General features: G+C 38.0%; 1 protein-coding gene across 5 annotated transcripts in view; it reads right to left on the bottom strand.

Moving 5' to 3' along the window:
* The window catches only part of LPIN2 (lipin 2), an 89,840-nt gene that overhangs the window by 34,210 nt on the left and 33,135 nt on the right, over nt 1–22,495 (bottom strand). For all 5 annotated transcript variants that reach the window (XM_041746250.1, XM_041746239.1, XM_041746228.1 and 2 more), the window contains exon 2: nt 2,487–2,687. In XM_041746250.1, the coding sequence (XP_041602184.1) occupies nt 2,487–2,678 (192 nt within the window). In that variant the 5' untranslated portion in view covers nt 2,679–2,687. The remainder of the gene's footprint in view (nt 1–2,486; nt 2,688–22,495) is intronic.

Here is a 22,495-nt window from a genome sequence, read left to right as displayed (position 1 = left end):
CATCAGAGAGCTATGCGCACGCGCGCGCACACACACACACACATACACACACACACAAAGGGAGGCAGGGCTGAGAGGTGGGAGGAATAAGAGTTCTGGTAACACCCTCAGATTCTAAATAAAGCCCTGATAACTTCAAATGCTCCTAGACTTTAGTGATGCAAGCCAATAAATTCCCTTTTTTGCTTAAGCTAATGCAAGGTGGACTTTTGTCACCTACAGTGGAAACTTCCTGTCTAATACACTAAGTTATTTAACTTCAGTAACTAAGTAAGTCATTAGTTTTGTGTTAAATCAACAAAATTAATATTTTAAAAGTATCAATTGCAGGTTTACCTTCTGAAATTCAATTCCTGAGTTACGAAGTATACTGGGAATATTGTGTCCTATCTGATAGAACAGATCAATGGCAGTGGGAAAATTAGTATATTCTTAACTCCCTAACCAGAGGCTTTAAGGTGATTATGATTCCAAGTCTACCACTTCATAGGTGTCACCATAATTGGGGTCTTAGTTTAAAATCAATGAATAGCTTGCCCTAATCCAAACTGACCTAAAATAAGAGTTAATCCAAATTGCCTGAGTATCTCAAGGGAGACAAGGTTTCAGTTTTACTGTCATAGGAAAGCTGTGTTTTGGTTAAATAGCCAAATTTCCTCCCAAATATATCCTTTTGGATTTCTGGGATACTATTGCCAAGAAGTAATTTTCTCTTTTCCCATGTCTCATGGATAGATTCCAAGGTTTTTGGTTTTTAAGATCTGTTTATTCATGAGAGACACAGAAAGAGATGCAGAGACATAGGCTGAGGGAGCAGGCTCCCTGCAGGGAGCCCAATGTGGGACTCGATCCCAGGACCTGGGATCACGATTTGAGCCAAGGCAGACACTCAACTTCTGGGCCACCCACGCATCTCTAAAATCCAAGAGTTTGATAAGGTATTTAACCCAATCATTTGGGCAGCCTTGTACAGACACTGTACCTCTTAATTACAGGCAAAGATCATGTAGAAAGAGGTTTGTCTGTCCAGACACTATTTACAGATACACATATACGTTAGCCTGCAGATTCCATTCTGAAAGGCCAGAAGACTTAACTAATCTGCTGATCAAAAACTCAGATCACAGAAAAACAAAAGTGCCATATCAGCCATTTTATGAATCAATCTTTGCACAGCTCATGGCAAGTTTCATTGCATAAACAGTCTGGTACAGATTCTCTTAGAGCAGATAAAGTCTGAAAGTACTACAGGTTAGTGTTACTGGCAAGAAATAAAAAATTCCAAGAAGCTAACCTGTGGCTGAACACTCTTTTGCAATGGAATGTTTCCAAGTTACTAAAAGAACTGCAACTGGTTTTGGTTTCCAAAGGGTGACTGAACACAGGCCAGACCTCACAAACCCTGCCACCTGGCAACGTGGCTCTCCAGTGGAAAACTGATTTATAACACCTAAAAGAAAAAGATGTGTTTTGGCAGCAGGGAGGATAACTAGCTGTGTGAAAATTCATGAACATTTTATTCCATTCTCAAATAACCTCAGTTTAATTAAAATAGAGAGAAACTTCTATTTTAAAGAATAAGATTGCCTATGTAAAATAGCCAAAATCTGAAAATAGATGTTTCCAACTTATGCCAGTGGTCCTCTAACATATAGTTCTATGCTCCAATATGGTGTGGATCTTTCATCATGCTTTAAAATCCTGACAAAATCTCCCTATATTGTTCAGGTAGATCATGTGGGGTAGAGAAAGAACACTACTACTATGTACCCGCAAGGTTTTATTATACCAGCTCAGAATTCTAATTCGACTGACAGCAAATACATTAACAAGTCTTCCCATTGCTGCATTACTTGAAGGAGAGAGGAGGTAGGAAAAAGGCAAACCAACACAAATTATTTTCTTTCTGAATGAATTTTCCCCAAAGTAAATAAAAGCCAATAAGCCTATGGCCTGTAGGTTTGCATTTAGTAAGATACGGAGACAAGTCCTGGTATCACTAACAAAATTTAGATACAAATAAGATTTAACACCTTTGTCAAAACAAATTTGGCATTAATTTTGTTTAAATAAATGTAATGTATTCCTGATTACATCAGTCTATTCCATTCACAAATGGTACAAAGGCACTGCCCTAAATACTTTAAAGTGCTGTATAAGGTAAAGAAATTTTCTAAAGACATCTAACCTTTCCCATTTATAATCTCAGTTTCTCTATTTTGTTCTTCTGAGTTGCAACAGATAAGATTATCAAGATAATTTTCAGCCTTTCTCCCTCTTGGAGAGACTTTCTATAGTAAGGCTTATATTCAGCAGCAATTTCAAAACAATACATAAAGGTTGACTTCTCAGACCATTACCTTCAACATCATACAGGGCACCTCCCCTTCCACCCAAAAAAAGCCCAGAGAGCACAAAAGAACAATTTATTATCTTATTATGTAATCTTTCACCCTCCTTGAGAACAAGTTGTCCTCTGCACTTACCACTTTCTCTTTGGATCTCAGAACCCCCAGCTTCCCAAACCGAACGTGGAAAGGTGAACACTGATAGGTGCCATCCTGCTGCCGCACCACAATGACATCGATGCACCCAGACAAAGTGGCTTGGTTAATGCCCTTGTAGAGTTCCTTCACAGTGACAATCACCTGCCCAGCCAGCTGTCCTACATAATTCATGGTTTGAAACTATAACGACAAGAAAAAAATTAGGTAAGATAGTAACAATGAATGTGAATCTAATGACAGAGAAAAAACACTAATACTTGAAAGTATATTGCACATTTATCATATTATATATTATTATTAACCTTGCTGATTTCGAACCAATTAGTCTCATGCTACCACTGTTTTTACACATTTCTATGCAAAGAACAAAATCAGATGTGGTCCTCTTTTGTATCTTGAGAGGCTGTCCCAGCCGGGCCCTCACACATGCGTAAGCTCCTTTTACTTTTCCATCATCACGGATCCTGCCAGCTGCCAGTATGGGAAATTTCCCCCTAAAGTTTAGAATCTGCACAGAACCACCAAAGAACACAGACTACCACCACTGCCCTATTGCCCAAGAGCCCTGGGAATGTGGGGCAACTGCATTCACCTTGACCATAGCAGCCAAGCAGAAAAAATGACCAATGACCGCCTCCAGAAGAAATCAGAGAACAGGTTGTTTCTACTGAAGACAAATAAGTGAAATGCGTTTTCTATGAAACTATTAATAGAATATGGTTCAGAGACGTGTTAGGTTAAATAAACCCTGGGTGAAAAAAAAAAAAAAAAAACCTGGGTGAGGTAGATTAGCCTAACCTATTTATAACATTATTTTTATCGAAAATTCCCTCAATACTTGAACACAACTCAACTCACTGGAACATTTTCATGTTCTATAAAGCACAAAAAAGGCTCAACCATAATTAACTAGTCAAAATCAGACTAGGCTATAAAGAACTCCTCCTTTGAAAGGGTCAAAGAAAGACAGGAGTGTGCACCTGACCAGGGCTGAGGGACAAGAGGAAACACTTCCTCTGTGCCGCACAGCCATGTGGCTATAGCCAGGACTGTTTTTTTTGTTTTTTGTTTTTTGTTTTTTTTTTTTTTTTTACCTGACCGAAAAGTTGGGGAGCCCACCATATAGTATGTGTTAAGGATCAGCAGGGAAGTCTCCTTGAATCTCCCTCAATTCTTTTACTAATTAGAAAAAAACAGGTCTTCTCCAGTCTTAAGGTCGTAAAATCTTATCTCCAGTTATCAAATACCACACCATATTTCATTCACTAGACATTGATACCCTTAGTATTATGTCAAAGCACAATTCAGCAAGTCATTCTCCTGGGGACAGGAGGGACAAAGACCAAACAAGAGATCCTCCACAGCTCTGGCTAATCCAGAAGCCAACTTTTACTCAGAGAACAGACAGATTATTCCCCAGGTCATTCATCACAAGTACAAGTTGTCTCTTTAAACTCAGTTTTTTAGGAGCCTTAAGCTCAAAGTCACATGCTCAGAAAAGTAACTAGAACTCATATTCATCATATTCTGTGTTGTCAGAAGTCCAAAGCCAAACTGAGAGAAAGAATGTTCCTTTATCAGGAAAATTCTGGGGCCTTCCAGGACATCTGCCTCCAGAGAAATTCCCCCATCTCCTTAAAGATGAGTGAGTGCCTGCTGGCAGTACCCAGATTCCACTCAACATTTTTTCTCCTCTTATACAGAGATGAACACGTCATCAAGACCTATCAGTTTTACACCATTAAGCACAGCCACAATAATTTTAACCTAGAAAAAAACGTTTGAATATTTTAAAGCTAATGTTATCGTGGCCTCAAAATGTATCTACAGAAGAGATGACTTTGAGGATGTAAACTAGCTGCAAACCTTACTACTAAATGAGGTAGTATCCTTTACAAAACAGTTACAAGTTGGTGTGATTTTGGTTTTAGAGTAATTCTTTTTTTTTTTTTTTTTAAGATTTTATTTATTTATTCATGAGAGACACAGAGAGAGAGAAAGAGAGGCAGAGACACAGGCAGAGGGAGAAGCAGGCTCCATGCAGGGAGCCTGACGTGGGACTCGATCCAGGGGCTCCAGGATCAGGCCCTGGGCTGAAGGTGGCACTAAACCGCTGAGCCACCTGGGCTGCCCTAGAGTAATTCATTTTATAAGGCTAAATTAAGCAAGTGTTCAATAATGATTTCTTCAGTGAGTAAAGGAATCATGATCAAGTGAACCATCAATAATAAGGGAAAAAAAGAAATGTGTAGGGAGGAAATATTGTTTCATCAGAATATTCATATTACAACTCATTTTTAAAAATTAACTTTTTATTTTGCAGTGACTGCAGACTCCCATGCATGTAGTTTTAAGAAATAATAGAAAGAGATCCCATATATCCTTTAAACCAACTTCCCCCAATGGCAACACCTTGCAAAATTCTACTGCAATATCACAATCAGGATATCAGCATTGATTCAGTTAAAATGGATCATTTCCATCATCACAAAGATCTATCATACTGGACTTTATAAGCCACACCCAGCCACTTCCATCACTCTCTCCTTAATCCCTGGTAATCACTTATTGGTTCTTCATTTCTGTTACTTTTATCATTTTTAAGAAAGTTATACAAATGGAATCATATGGTATATAATCTTTTGTGATTGCCTTTTCCCACTTATATTGCTATGGAGATTCATCCAGGTTGTTGCATGTATTACGTTCATATTCTGCAAGTAATGTATGTTCACAACATGCTTTTGGCTTGTTACAGCATGTATGTTAATCAGCACAACAAATATAGCCAATCTTTGTATTACTGCTTGACAGATTGGTAGCAATTAAAGAGTTTTATTACAAATTTTTAAAAATTTCATAACTTATAATTACACATATTCTTTTCTTAAAAGAAACCAAAAAATGGTAACTTCAAGCATCTCCAATTCAGCTATAAAACAAGTCTCATAAACTAATCATGTAATGAGCTTATATCAACTAGAGGCTCTAATAAGATCCATAATTAAGTATAACTATTATCTATTCAAAATTATTTTAATTACCATGGTTAAAAGATGTGCTGTTATACAAGAAAACCTATTGTGTACATGCCAGTTGCTAAATGTAGAAAAATATAGGTTATCAAATGACTGGTTTCCTCTTAGCAGATATAAAATAATTCTGTTTATATTATGAAGGCTGGGAAAACCAAAGTAAAGGGAGTCCTGCTGCTGTAACATTCACTAACCTGGGAATGAGGGGCATACTTCCACAATGAGGGGCATTCTAACCTGGGGGACAGGGCTCCCTCATGGTTAGGTTTGGAGGAAAAGCAGCTAATTGTTATATGCAAGATAACATTAAACAGCTTTTTTTTTTTTTTTTTTTTTAAATTAATGAGGGACACAGAGAGAGAGGCAGAGACATAGGCAGAGGGAGAAGCAGGCTCCTTGCGAGGAGCCCGATGCGGAACTCGATCCAGGGACTCTGGGATCACACCCTGAGTCAGAGGCAGATGCTCAACCGCTGAGCCACCCAGGCATCCCTAAACAACTTCTTTTTAAAGCATTATCTAGCACCACAAAACTTTCACTCCTACATGTCCACCCCAGCACTACCCATAATAAAGCCAAGTAAGAACAAATTCAGGCCTCTGATACCTGTCCTGTTCAACACCTGGGAAAGCAGGACAGGGGCAGAAAGATAATCAAGTAACCCAGTCACATGTCGAGGATACACCTCACTGAAGATAATACCGTTTGAAATAAAACAAAGATTTAAAAATATAGCAAAATAATATACACTGTAAATTATTCATTATAGTCAGTGGTGAGAAAAAAAACAGAAGAGAAAATAAATTCAAGAACAGACAGGGACTGAGAACAAGAGAGAGGGACGCAGAAAGAGACAGATGAAAATTCAGAAAAAAAGCAAAGACAGAATAAGAATACATACATAATCAGAAAGCAGAAGGACATAAAGATGCCTATACAGAAAAAACAATGTGGAACTGAAGGATGTTCACAGAGCAGCAGCACCCCTATCTTCAGGCTCACAAGCACAAAACAAATCATTAACTGATTCTTAGAACTGAAAGTATTTACTGAGTAGAGACTTTCAACAAATACCAAAAGCACTTCTGGCACATCCCTGAAATATGTTAATCATCACAGTACCAGCATCTAATTTTTTGAGAACTTAGTATGTACCAAATTCTTAATTCTTTTTAAAGGTATAGGAAGAGGAAATGCGGAGAGAGAGAATCTCAAGCAGCGCGAGAGCTCCATCTCAGGATCGTGAGATCATGACCTGCACCGTAATCAAGAGTAAGATGCTTACCAACTGAGCCATCCATGTGCCCCACCATATACCAAATTCTTAAGCATATACACATGCATTATCTCAGAACCACCTTATGAATCAGTAAATATTATTTCTATTTTCAAAGATAATAAAATTAGGGCTTAAAAAGGTTAAGTATTGTGATGGACTGTTTGTGTCTCTTCCTCAAATTCATATATTGAAGCCCTAAGCCTCAAAGTGATGGTATTTGGAGGTGGAGCCTTTGGGAGGTAATCAGGTTTAGATGAGGTCAAGAGGGTGGGACCTCCATGATGGGATTAAATATTCTCATAAGAAGAGAGACTAGAGGGCAGCCCCAGTGGCTCAGCAGTTTGGTACCGCCTTCAGCCCAGGGTGTGATCCTGAAGATCTGGGATCGAGTCCCACGTCCGTCCGGCTCCCTGCATGGAATCTGCTTCTCCACCTGCCTCCCCCCAACCCCTTTCTGTATCTCTCATGAATAAATAAATAAAATCTTTAAAATTAAAAAAAAAAAAACATAAGAGAGACTAGAGCTCACGTTTTCAACCTACTACGGGAGGAAACAAAGAGAAAGTGGTTGTGTTCAAGCCATGAAGAGGGCGCTCATTAGGAATTAAATTGGCCAGGGGATCCCTGGGTGGCACAGCGGTTTGGCGCCTGCCTTTGGCCCGGGGCGCGATCCTGGAGACCCGGGATCGAATCCCCCATCAGGCTCCCGGTGCATGGAGCCTGCTTCTCCCTCTGCCTATGTCTCTGCCTCTCTCTCTCTCTCTCTCTGTGACTATCATAAATAAATAAAAATTTTTAAAAAATATATTAAAAAAAAAAAGGAATTAAATTGGCCAGCACCTTATCTCAGACTTCCAGCCCCTAAAACTGAGAAATAAATGTTTAAACCACCCAGTCTGTGGTATTTTGTTATAGCAGCCTAAGCTAAGACAAGTATCTTCTCAAACATAATTGCCATACTGTTTTTCAATGTTGGAATACTTCACTCCTTCCACCAAGTTCGTAACTGTATCAGACAGCCCCAGTTACTCTGTCCACTAGAACTCATAATGAATATGTGCCACTCTCTTCTAAATGATACCATTATACACCAAAGAATTTGTTGTACAATTGTAACTAGGTCTTATCTATTCTGGGCTAAGCATTTTTCTTCCTTAAAATATCTAAAATGACTCGGTTTACTTTCACTTTTATGACAAACTGGAGAACTTTCTTTTAATAATCCAAAACTAGACAGAGTGGCACAGGCTGGCCTAACTGACAGTATATACAATATACAGTTTGTTTAGGTGCAGGCACTGGCTCCCATGGGCTATGTTAAATGCCCCAATGCTCCCAAGACAGGGAGGCACTTACTGATCACTAAACTAAAAATGGAAGGAATCAGAAGACAGTAATTAACTAAGATACTTATTAGAAACCAATCGGCTCCTATGCACAAAATTCAACAGACTAAATTAGTCTTTCATAAATAAAATGAAATTCAATAGTGTCTACTATCCAATTTTTCTTATCAAATATTTTAAAGTAAATATACACTAGTATCTGGAATTAATGAATAGCTTTCAAGATTCAATTATTTACCCAAAGTTTAAAGATTTGCTCAGCAGCTTTTCCTGAGCATCAAGGAAACTAAATAAACCATCATGATATATAATAGAGATTTATTAAATGGAATCCACCAGTAAATCAGTTCAGGTAGAGATCCTCTTCCTATAAAAACTGCTCCAAGTTATTTAAAGGTGTTATGTTCAAAAATAATTTTTGCTAAGGAAAGAACTATTAAAATACAATTTCTAAATTATCATCAATAGAAAAATGGATACATTCCAAACCACTCATATATATCATCAAAATCTATTTCTTAAGTATCTATTCAATACATACTGTTATTACTAGTTAGCAGTACTACTAATAACAAACACAACTACAGTTATTATAATTATTATAATGTCCATTATATGCCAAGTGCTGTGTAAACCTGTACATTAGCTCCATTTTCACCAGTATCTGGAGTTTAGTATCAATATCCCCATTTACATGAGGAAACAGGTTCAGCAGTGTTCAATGTCACCACACTAAGTGGTGAAGCTGATATTAAACTCAAGTCTGATTCTAGAGCCTATGTCCTTAACTGCATCTCTAAGGGACAGAAATGCTCTAAGCACTGATCCTAAAAGAGCTGATGAGATTCCTCAGATTTCTTTTTACAAGTGAGCTGCTTTTAGCAACTGGAATATTATTTTTACTTAATGCTAGGTGGTCCTTCCAAGTCCTCTGCACGCTATCACAAGAGGTAGCAATGACTACTAACTCTCTCCTGTTAGGTCTGTATTTCAAGATTAGGAAGTGGACTTCCTGGGAGATCACGTGTGGTCGGGGTTTGTGGAGAGAGATGAACAGCTTTTAACCAAGAACCTGACCTTAACATTCTGTCTAACCTTCTGCTCACAGATGTGAACAGAAACTTCTAGATACTTCAAGAAACAAACACCAGAACACTGTTGCCTTGTACAAACTCCAGCTTACACCTATACTCCTAGACCAAACTCCTTCAGGCATCCAAGCTTATATTCTGCCCTAAGTAGCATTTAGTATTTTTCAAGAACCTTCTCAAACATACTTCATTTGATCTACAAAAAGAGAATTTAGGTTATGTAAGGCAGACATTTTTGCTTTCATTTTACACTTAGACTGAGACAAAAGGTATTTACTTTTGTCCATTACTATTCACCAGAACTCAGCTCTACTGTGACTCAGGGTCCCAACCTTCTTGCTACTTCCCACAGTACCTTAAATCATGGTGCTCTCAAAGTCAACTGGTAGCCCTAAGGGCAAGAGATCTCAGAGCTAAACTCTAGTTGTACTTGAGACCCTACAGTTCTCCAGGAATTCCAGAGTCTCTTAAAGGTAGCCAAACATGAACCTGGAGGGTACCATCAGCTGAGAACTTTTACTTCTTTTAAAGTAGGAGATGAAAGGCGGCAATGGCAGATACAGTAGCACCTGCTGCAAGCTGCTCCCTGGTCTGGGAGGTCAGACATATGCAAAAAAGTCCCCCAGAGGACTTGCCCACATCCTGTCAAGACATTTTCTAAAACATTTACTCATGCCCAGCAGACACAATGGAGATCACAAAGAACTAAATGAGGTTACAACTTCACTAGACATAGGTAATGGAAAACTATACAAAATAGTGCTATCTCTGAGTGACAATAGACAACTGACACTAAGTCTAACAACCCAGTCTTCCTGGAGAGGCCACTCTTGGTTAGCCATTTAAATTCAAATAAATATCCTTATTTTGTACCACTCAGCCTTTTATCCCCCATCATAACAAAATGCTAATTTGTTTTCCTTATTTTATAATTAGCTGCCTATTAACTGATTTATAAAATAAGAAACAGGAAATAGCCACAGTGCAAGGAACAGCCCCTGCCCTGGGTGAGGGAAGAGCCTTACCCCAGAGCTCCAAAATAGATGGTTCACTAAGGCTCATTTGATTTCCCTGAAACTGAAGTCCATGAGGAAATGCTGACAGCTGCGCATCTAAAATGCACTGCCCTGAAGTCCCCTCAAGATCACAGCAGGTCCCCTTCTTTCCTGCAGCTACTGAAACAGGGCTCTCCTTCATTTCTAGGACCATTTAGTGCACAGTACAGAATCTGTAAACTAAAATCCAGTGTTTCTGTGCTGTACAAACTGTACAAACAATTCAAACAAGAGAGAGCACAGCTCTAAAGGCAGAAGAAGTGCAGAGGAAACAGAATCAGCAGGATTTGTGACAGACCCAAGGCGATGCTAAGGGAAAGGAAGCAGCTGGCTAGGATCACACCACAATTTCTAGACAGAGGTAGAAATATATCTGGCACACAGTTGGGATTCAGTAAATATTGCTGAATGAATGGATAAACCAACTTACATATGGAAACAGAAAGCGCTGACTTAGTGGGGAACTTTCTATTAAGGTTGAACTTTAAGAATTTTTACTTATTGCATTGGTTTAAGATTTTGTGTTATGAAAATTATCCTTAACAGTTTTTTTTAAATGCACATCTTCTTGAAGTTTAATAACTGATTATGAAGATGAGCCAGGTTAGGGAAGCATAGTTCCATGGAAAAGCAAGAGATCCTATGATAAAATTCCATGCCCATTTTTGCTACCTCTAAAATCAGTCTGTCATAAAATGAACTACAAGAAGGCTTAAAGTCTTGGATGCTGTCTTGCAATCTTTCTTCAGATAAGATATACAGGGGAATTCTAGAAATCTTTCTGACCTCGTGTCTAGCTCAGAAGATTCTTTCCTGAGACAAAGATTTATCCAGGATGAGGTTTTCTTTGGAGGATCTGGGGTTCTAGTCAGTTACCTATTATGAGCTTGCTTTTTTTTTTTTTTTTAAAGATTTTATTTATTTATTCATGAGAGAGACAGAGAGAGAGGCAGAGACACAGGCAGAGGGAGAAGCAGGCTCCCCATGGGGAGCCCAATGCAGGACTTGATACTAGAACCCCAGGATCATGACCTGAGCCTAAGGCAGACGCTCAACCACTGAGCCATCAGGTGCCCCATGAGCTGTTTTTTTTAAAGAAGAACCCTATCATTTTCACTGTTTGAAGGCACAGTCAGGGACCGTTTTAGATCTAACCAACTTTTTTCCTGCTAAGTGAAGAAAATTGCCAAGGACCACACTATAGGTTAGTATTTCCAAAGAGTAGTCCTATGAGCATCTATAATAGAATCAAGTTTCGGTGCTTAAGAATGTACATTCTCAGACCTCTCAATTCAGACATAGAACACTGGAAGTGAGGTCTTAAGGACTGGTTATCCATGATTCTGATAGGCATCCAGGTTTCGGAACTAACTCAGTCTCATTTATCTTCCCAGTCTTGATTCAGCTTGAGAAAACCTGAGTTGTTACAGGCTGAAGTATGTATCCTGACCTTTAAGGTATACCTATTATTACCTTGACATGTAACACAAATTAAATAGACCTTGAATTTCATACATTTTAATAAACAGCTGACCTGATCATTTTATAAAACTTAAATTCTAGGACTGGCAGCAGTTCTGTCAACATTTTTAAAAGATTTTTAAGTAATCTCTACAACCAACATGGGGCTCGAACTCAAGACCCTGAGATCAAGAGTTGCATGGTCTACCAACTGAGCCAGCCAGGCACCCCTCATTTATAAAAAAAATTCTGATCTGGGAAGATTGCTCTCCTAGCAGTTCATTCCCTAATTACAACCCAATACTATTCAATATCACCCTTCAGGATAGATAGGTGAAAAGAGGAAATTTTCTGATCCAATATTCTGATTTTGGAATTTGAACAGACCATGATGCTAAATCAGAGGTTAATAATAAGGCTAAATCAGAGGGTAATAATAAGGCTCCCTGCATCACAATGATTTCATCTCTAACTCCCCCCCCCAAAAAAAAGGGTTAACTCTAGTAACCATATCTGTGCTTTGGGACTCAGGCCTTAGCACCAACTGACTGATGGGGTAGGGAGATCTCTGACCCAGATAGATATTCTTGAAGTGTATATGGAGAGCCAAAGCGACAAGAAATTAGCTGGGCTGAATTACTTGAACAATAATCCAGAAGACCTACCAGTTTAAGACACTGAGATGCCACACAGCCCCAGCGCCTTGCCCTCTCATCACTTCTCTGACTCATGAGTGATCATAAGTTTCTCTGTTTGCTTGGCAGGTTCAGAGTCCATTTCTGATGTTTACCAATAAATGACTTAAATACAGATAGGCTGATACTGATTCTAACCTGATAAAGCCATCTCTCTATAACCCACCACACCCCCCAACCCCCAAAAACACACTGAGAATACTAGTGAAAGCCTCTTCCCCTGAACTCAGATTTTTTTTTTTTTAATGGACAGTCAACACACAATGTTAACTTCAAGTGTGCAACATAGTGATTTGACAATTAAGCTTGGCTGGTGAGTCGATAAATTCAGATTTCTAATCTCACAACATATTCTCTTCAAGGAAGCTTGCAAGCACAGATTTCTGCTTACAGGGCTCACTTCTCTATGATTTCATCATGCTCACTATCTCCAAAGTGGATGAATAATTATCTTGGCCTGAGTAAGGTTTAAAAAAGGGAAGACAACTTTGCCACCACAGCAAAATACATAATTTTTTCCCTGAGTGGTGGTCCCAAGTTTTAATCAAACATCTGCTTTGGCTTTTCAGCAGGTACAACTGAAGGAAGGGCTGTAATACCTATCTCATCTTCAAAAATAATCAATTCCCCACTTTCCACCCCAGTCACTGACCTAATAATTTTCAGAACATCCTCCAAAATCCAATCTAAGTTTTCTTCTCAATCTATCCAACTAATATTGTTGGCTGTTAATCTAATATTTTATAAGAGGAACAAGGAAGTTTTAGTCTTCCTGGATGAAGGTGAGATGGGAATAAAGTATGCCCACAACAGATATGAACACAGGACAATGCAAAAGAAAATCAAAAAGAGATGGGGTGAGGAGGCATGGGCTCAATGGGTGAGAAGAAAGCAGAAAAGTAACAAGGTCTGTGGCTATGTGCATCCAAGTCACCTCATCCTGCCCTTTCTCTACCACAGCACATAAGGATTCATCACACTTCAGGCATTTGTTTACCCCACCTCCAAGCTATAAGTTCTGACAGAGAAAGAAGTGTTGTAGGCTTCACCATCTCCCCAAAGCCTAGCCCAGTGCCTAGCAATGAGATGCTCTTACTAAGCATTTTTGGATCCATGAATGTATGAATCGATGAATGCAAGATCAAGTGAACAGAATTAACAAGGAGACAGAGAAATATACACTATGTTTTGTACTGTAACCTAAATAAGAAATTCAAAATATAAGTGAAGATATATGGGTATAAATATTCACACAGCCACACATTAAGAAAAATGCCCAGAAAGGTGAGGGCAACCCAATGTTCCAAAACCAATGCTCAGATATTCTGAAACCAATGCTTTGCTCCAGATGCTGGTTAAGACTTCACAGAAAAAAACTTGCATAAATCTAGTGCATGTGACTGACAATTAAAAATGACATACACCTCCGATGGATAAGCAAAAACATATCCTTCCAAGAATAAATGACATCTGTGCAGATCACTCTGAAGAACACTGAGCAGCCCTAGAGCAACTTATAGAAGAGACCACTTGCTGGTCTATCAGGGCGAGTCAGTGTGGGGAAGTCAGCTGAGGCAGAGGTGAGGTGGAATCTGACAATGATCATACCATGACCAAAGACTATTACAGAAAACAGCATGAAACAGAACTTAGGTTATCATTTCCTACTAGTGACTCTACTTACAGGAAAATACCCAACATTAGAATTCTATAAGGCATAGCCTTCAAAGTAAACAGCTGGTAGCAATAGTTTCATTTTTCTAGTGCTCAGCAATGTAACAAAATATTCACTTTTGTAAGCAACAGAATTGGCATAGAGCAAGGAAAACTAAATGTTCAATTTTACACATCTTTAGATTTCACTATGCATAATGAAGTATGTTCCTTGAGTAGATCCTAAAGTGGCTAAGCAGCACACTAGGTAAAGTGGGCCCTACCTACTTACCTCATCCTGCATCTCACTCCTGTGACCAAAATCATTTCAAACTATGGCAGCTCTATAAAATTAACAGTTCTTGTATTTCTCTTTGTCATTCCTCCCTTCACTTCCCAAATTACAGGATAATGCCTTGAAACTAAAGGCAATTCTGATAATTTAGTTCATATTTTTTCCTGTCATGCCTAAAACATGCCCAGTTACTCTACCGGCACATGAGGTGACATATTATGTTACAGGAGACATATAAACTGCCTGGAGACTAGAAAGAAACATAGAAGTGAAATCATTAAGAAGTGTAATGCATTTAAGATTCTATTTATAGTTAATCAGGAAAGACATTCAACTATTAGTCAACATCAGTCTAATGGTTATGCCTATCAGCATATAAAAACTTCTGGCTAAATGCTCATGCCAAGTCCACTGTGAAATGCAATTTTAAAATTTCAAACAGCTATACCTTGAACTATTCAAAATCAATTCTTTTCTTTAAAAATGAAGGTGTATTTTACATAGACTAAAATTAACCCTTTTCTAGGGTATAGTTTTAACCATACAATCATGTAATGACCACCATAATTAAAATATAAAACTAGATCCTTTCCCAAGATGCCCCCATACCTCTTTGTAGTCCATGTTTTTCCCCCCATCCCCTGCCAACCATCAATCTGTTTTCTGTTCTATAATCTTTGCCTTTTCCAGAATGTCACATAAGTGAAACTAGATAGCATATAGTCTTTTGACTTGGCTTCTTTTACTTAGCATAATAGTGTATTTGAGATTAATCGATATTGTTGGAGGTATCAGCATTTTGTCCCATGGTGTTAAGTACATAGTATCCTACAACATGAATATTCCAAAGTTCCTTTATCCATCTACCAGCTGAAAGATACCTCGGTTGTTTCCATTTTTTGGCAATTAAAAATAAAGCCACCAAAAACGTTTGTGTACAGGCTTTTGTGTGAACATAGTTTCATTTCACTTGGGTAAATAACTTAGGAGTGGGACTGCTTTAAATCTATTTTTGTAAGGTTGCTTTGCAGCTACTGTTTTTAAAGTTTCTTCAGTATATTCAGAAGAGTTTGCTATTAAAATAAATTCCTCTTTAAATTATTTTACAAAGTGGCAATAATTTAATTGTTTTAGAAGTCTGGATTTTTCTATGTGGGAGTTGCTTAAAATAGAGATTCACTTACACTGGTGGAAATTCAAACTCTTTACTCACATTGTAACTTTTTAAACTATGCATATCCTTGAAAAAAAACACATACACCCTAACCTACAATTCAGATGTTTTATTCCATATTCTTCCTAGTGTTAGCCATGGGAAAATGAGGAAAAAAGAGGAGAAGGCAATAACATTTATCCCTTCCAAATGACACTGTATATACCTCATCTCATTTAATCCTTACCATCAGCTGAGGTAAATGCCGTGTGCACTGTACTGGCAAGAACACTGGGCTCACAGAAGACAAGCAATTTATACGGAGCCAACAGTTAGCCGGTGACACATGGACACAAGCTCAGGTATGTCTGCCCCAAAAGCCCGAGCTCTTTACTGTATCTTGGGACCATAAGCTCCTAAAAACACTAATGCTAAGTTTATGTAATGTTCAGGGCCATGTGTAAGTAGGAATTTCCCAAGTGCTTTTAGAAGGCCATGATGACTCTTCCACATGCTATCTATCATACATGAAAAATGGTAAGCTTTTTATTATGAGTAGTCCTGAAGGTATGACTACGTTATAGTCATAAACATATGTTTTAAGGAACATGTTTTCATCCTACACCTTACAGGGTAAGACAACTCTGTGGCTAACCTATTTTGGTACTGATCTCTGATAATCATAAGCAACTCTAACATAAAATAGGAAATCTGTTTGGCTCACTTTCACATACGAAAGGCACACAATCTGAACAGGTTTCTACGGAAACCATGTTATTCTTCCAATGATGACTATCACTTTAGTCCACCCATTGGTAGGATACAACTTCCTCTGAAACATTGTGACTTTATTTGAAGTTCTTTCTATTTATTCACTGACCTAGATGTCAGGAATTGACATCGTAACTCTGGCAGTTGAAGTAATAGCCGTGAGACTGGGAACAAATAAACATGTTCCTCTAGTTTGTAGATCTAGGGAAAGACATGTTAAACTTAATTTATCTTCCTCTCAGGCCCCTCCCCAAAACCTCAGTTAATATCACAGATGAATTAAGTTGACAATTTGAAATTCCCTCAAATCTCCATTATATACTTAAATTATATACTTAACCCTGGTTAAGTTCAGGTAGGAACATCCCAGATGAATTAGTCCAGTAGGATGTGAAGGTCACTGCACCTACTTTAATTTTACAGCTACTAACTTAACAAGCACCTGCAGGCCTCAAGTTCACAGTCTAAACATCCTCAACAACTAAAGGCTGAAAGGTTTATTATCAAGTTTGATAGACCAAGTACCTACCTTAGAAAGAATGCTGTGCTTTAGAAAAAGAATGCAGACTGCCTTATCAAAAAGAAGATAACTCAAGGATTAAAATAAATTTGGCTTTAGTGAAATTGTGAACCTTGTCATTTGAGTGGGTTGTGTATATACTAATATACACGTGGCCTCCCTGTGCATTCAAACCACTAAACATTCCCGCAAGTGTGTTCAATTTCTCTGACAAATTTTTGTAAAAATGCTGGCCATGAAACTGGACTGGTTTCCACTCCACCAGAAAACTGGAGACTTTCTCTCCTAAGCTGACTGAGTTTCCTTAGTTAGAAGGGGTAGGAGTGACATAAAAATTCTTTTCAGTGGGCAGCCCGGGTGGCTCAGCGGTTTAGTGCCACCTTGGGTCCAGGGCCGGACACTGGAGACCCGGGATCAAGTCCCACGTCAGGCTCCCTGCACGGAGCCTGCTTCTCCCTCTGCCTGTGTCTCTGCCTCTCTCTCTGTGTCTCTCATGAATAAATAAAATCTTTAAAAAAAAGTTAAAAAAAAATTCTTTTCAGTGTAAGAAGAAGAAACAATCACTAACCCAGGCATGGAAAACAATGATTCAATAACAAAAGAAGTATTCATCAATGAAGACTATTTACTTAATAAAGCCACAAGAAAAAAAAAAAAAAGCCCCAAGAGCCTTCAGGTCCACAGTCTACCTAATAGATATATATCCCAAAACTATTGTTTCCCAAGCCTGATCAATCATAAATACCTGGGAAGCTTCTAAAAATACAATTTCCCAGAGAGAAGGCTAAAATGAACCCCGTGGTATTGGACTAGAATCGAAGTCTCCATGGACAAATATAGATGTGCTTATGCCTAGGCTAGAATGCATATTTAGCATCCTAGCTTTCTCTGTTAAGAAGATATAAAATCAAGGACAGTATAGAAGCAACAAGCACACCTAGAGGTCAGATCTTGGGTTTCTAAATACCATTCTCTATTAAAAAAGAACCAGGACTCCTTGGAGTAGTTAATTCTAGGGCTGGAGTAAAGGAAAAACAAGTTGAGGCTGGAACATCTAATAGTGCCAGAAAGCAGGAAATGGTTAAAAATCAAAAGAATAGTCATATGTTGAAGGAACACAGGAGCTAATGTGAATGATCTCCCTAATGGCTAAAGCTAACACAATTTGGGCAACTAAATAATGATAGCATTTGACTACAACCTACAGAATAAAATACTCATGAATCTACATTGACATAAGTTAATAAATAAGCAGGGAGAAGAAGGGGCAGCTTTCTCTTAAAGAGGAATCCCAATTAATATCACTATTATACCCCCACAGTAATAACTGTGGCATGCAATGGATGTTAAAAATAGAGGGCAAAAGTTTGAGGAGAAACAGGTTGTTTATATATTCTCAAAGTCTCTCCTAGGATATATATTCATTACAAAAGGAAAAAAAGTTTACAGTGGAGAAACCTGGCAGATACCATCTTAAGCAAATTAGAGAAACTTCACCAGTAATAAAACATATTACCATCAGGGAACTCCCGATAGGACATCATGTCTGTGGTATTCTAGCCAAGAATACATGACCTCCATCTAATTAGGAGACAATATCAGACAAACTCAAATTGAGGGAAATTCTACAAAATATCTGACCAGTACTCACTGAAAGGGTTAAAGCCACAAAAGACAACAACAGACTGAGAAATTGTTACTGGCAGACTACAGTGACTTTTCCAAATGCAAGTTTGGGATTTTGGATTTGATCCTGAAACAGAAAAGGACTTTAGTGGAAAAAAATATGAATAAAGTCTATAGTTTAGTGGGTTTTTTAATGATTTGAGAGAGAGACCAAGTGAGAGCAGTGGACATCAGGGGCAGAAGCAGAGAGAGAGAGAAATCCCCAAGCAGGCTTCCTGCTGAGCACGGGGCCAGATGGGGGGCTCAATTCCAGGACCCTGAGATCATGACCTGTGCTGAAATTAGAAGTCAGATGCTCAACCAGCTAAGTCAGCCCCTGTAGTTTAGTTTTAAAAACAAAAAAATTCCGGACGCCTGGGTGGCTCAGTGGTTGAGTGTCTGCCTTCAGCTCAGGGTGTGATCCCAGGATCCAGGGATCGAGTTCCACATCAGGATCCTTGCATGGAGCCTACTTCTCCCTCTGCCTATGTCTCTGCCTCTCTCTCATGAATAAATAAATAAAATCTTTAAAAAAATTCCTAGGTTCCACTATATCCTTTATTGTCTAAGAAATCTATTTTGTTTTGTTTTTCCTTTTGGTGTGTATCTGAAGTTCAGAAGAGGTTCCAAGGGGTTGGTCAGGCTTGGGAATCACTGTCCTTGGCTGCCACTAGAATCAATGAGGAGCTCTGAAGAACCTCTGATGATTAGGCCACTGACCCTAGATTATAAGAACAAGTACTTTTTAAAGCTCCAAGAGACCCCAAAATGGCAGTTTATCAAGCTGCGTCTGAGGCAAGGTGATCAATGCCCAGTTCCCTCTTGAAAATACCTTGCTGCATGGGGTTGTGAACAGAACCGAAGGGTGTACTTCCTATTCCTCTCTTGTCTCACTTCCCCTAAAGGAATTATTTTTCTAATAAGTTCTGAATATCAGTCTATAATGGTTATGACTTCATGCTTTGTAAGAATATAAAAGATGATAGATGATTTTTATAATCTTAACTACTGCCCCTTGACCTCTAACTTACCACAGCCTCTCTATTTGCAGTTCAAGTGGAGTTCAGAGAAGTCTCAGAGAATACAATAAAACTCTAGAGATTACACAGCTCTCTCTTCCTGTTTTCCTGGGATTCACCATAGGAGAATTTCTGAGGAAGGTCTTTTCTACATAGACACAGCTAGGAGTAAGACAGTATGACACCAAGGGCACACAAAGTTCTAAACATGATTTTATCACAGAGTTAAAATGGTACTCTAATAAAATAAGATGAGCATATTACTACTTCCGCCCTTTCATAAATACCTTCCCTAAGTACCTTAGGTTAAAGCAAAGAGAGCTCAAATAATGATTTTAGATTATGTAACGGATTTCAAAGAAGGGACAAATTTAAAAAATATATTTCTAGAAAGAGTGAAAAATAACCAATAAAAATTATTTTCCCTTTCACAATTAGATAAAAAATAATGTGTAACACAAAAATTATCTACTCTAGAATTTTTTCTACAATTTTTTTCTTCAAATGGGTTGATTTTGAGTATCTAATACCTAAAATGTGAGTGTAAAACATTATATAAAAAGATAAGTGTTTTTTCCAAGAGAGGTAAGATTTTTATTTAGATCCTTTCAGACAGTTGTGTCCAAGTCCTTTAGACTAGACCATGATGGGATTATGACTTATTTTTCCTATGTACATTTCCTGACCAGCATCTGGATCAAATCGACAATACTGGGATTATCCTAATAAACGAGGTGAAACAGTTGAGCTAACTGAGAGGATGTAATCCACAAAATTCCTGAGGTCATCTGTGTCTTCAGGATTAAAGAGGCAAATGAGTTGTGAAAAGCAAAGATTCTAGGAGAATTTATTCCCCCCAAAACTGCCTACCTAGTAAAACCACCACATTTCTGTGAGGAAATAAAATTCAATGCAACTAGTATTTAGGTTTATGAACACTCTCCATGCTGGATTGGAGGAAAATGTTTGGTTTTAGACCCATTCACCCAGTGCTATTCTAGGATTTCGGGCAGCAGGAAGTAATGAAAAAATGTGCTACGGGTAAGGGTATTAAGGGGAGGCTTCTCCATCCTCCACCAAATATTTCCTAACTCAGTGTAAAACATTGCCAAGCTGCATGCCCCGCTTACCAGGTGACTTGCTATCTTCTACCACCGGTGTAGTTTACAGTAAATCTTGCTATCAATAACACACATAAAATTCTCTCCCACAACAATAAGCTTTTTGGATTCAACCACACTAGTGCCCATGTCCTCTGACAGAGCACAGAGGAACAAGAAGGGAGAAGCAGTGCACTCTTGCTTCCTGGAGTTCCCTGCAGCTGGTGAGGACATGAAGACAGAGATCCAGTTCACACTTCTACCCCATGAGCATGTCTCACAGCCCTCTGTGCATGGGATTCTCAACTCTAATAAGAATGGCCAGATGCCATCTGGAGTCTCCACAGAAAGGCTTGATTCTAGAAGCATTTCCTAGGATTACAAATTTGGCTGAGAACTCCTATAGTACAGGCTGCCCTAATTTAAAAATGCAGTCAAGGTAGTTTAAAATAAGTGATGGAAAACAAGGCCAGCAGATTATTTTGGAACTGCAAGGTATTTAAATATGAAATAATTTGGCCATTTCCTTACCAACTAAAGGAATTATCCTCATCTATTTAAAAATTATGGAAACTATTTTTCCAATTCCTAATTTCTAACAAAGCACAAAAGTCTTCTGGTTTTTTAAAATCATGAGACTTATACATTTATGTTCCAAACCCACAAAATCATCTCCTTAAGATAGAGACATTCACCCAGGCAGTATATGAAAAGTAAGGAGTGTCAGGGTCACTGAGGGCCTGGACCCCTGAAAACTAGGTTTTTCCCTCTCCCTCTTGCCACACACACACACACACACCCAAGTTACAAAGTCTAACTCTTACATCATCAGTACAGCTTATTAAGCAGATATCAAATCTAGTGTCCCAAACAGGAGCCATTCAGAAAATCAAAGTATCTCTTGGGGCAGGGAGGTGATTCATGGGACTTAAATGTTCTAACATTAATATAAAAGGGAACTGTTAATAAAATGCAATCTAATCAAATACCTGTTAACCTCTCTCTAGAAAACACCAGTAGTAGGAAGCATAAGAACTTTGTCCCAAGATAGGTGGTTTGTGTGTGTTAGTACTATTCACTAAAAGAATTTTTTTAATATTTCATAAAGATTCAGCTATGTTCACTATTGTCCCCTCTGACCTCAACAAATATGCATGAATCCATATATACATATACACCATACTATTAAAAAGGAAATTTCAGAAGTAAATTGCTTCTCTCCCTATACTTGACTTCCATTCACATGCAAACAATGTTCAGTTCCATTAGTTCCTAAGAACACTGAACAAGTACACTTTCATCAAGAAGTCCAAAAAGCAAAAAAAGCACACAAACATGGTAATATTTTTAAAGGTAACAAAAATTTATATAACTTTAAAATCAACCTGATTATGAACCACAGATTTTAGAAATTATGTTTTTTTTACTCGTTTTCATAAACACATACATCTTTAATTTTCTAAGAAATACCTTTCTTTAGTTAATGGTAAAAACCTCAGATTATTTTTAAAGGAAAAGGTTTCACAGGGTTAAATTATATTGTCCTTAATTTACCTGATTTTATTTCCTTAATGCTGACTTCTAGAACTTACACTTATATATGATTTATTTTGGATCTTGTCTAGATTTAAAAAAAAAAAAAAAGGAACTCAATTGCATTTTCCCCACATGTCAAGCTTACAATATTTTTTTGTTTCCAATCACAGGAGAGGGAAATACTGCAATCACTCTTTTGTATTATGTATCAGAATAAAATGCTAGTTTCCAAATACTAGTTTAGTTTTCAAAAAATTTTGACTAGGACAATAAAAACCATAAAACTTTTAAATGCTTTTTATTTAACTACTGCA

The sequence above is a fragment of the Vulpes lagopus genome, chromosome 1, assembly GCF_018345385.1.
Source record: "Vulpes lagopus strain Blue_001 chromosome 1, ASM1834538v1, whole genome shotgun sequence".
Classification (NCBI taxonomy): domain Eukaryota; kingdom Metazoa; phylum Chordata; class Mammalia; order Carnivora; family Canidae; genus Vulpes; species Vulpes lagopus.
The sequence above is the reverse complement of the archived record's forward strand: the minus strand, read 5'-3'. Positions and strand labels throughout refer to the sequence as shown.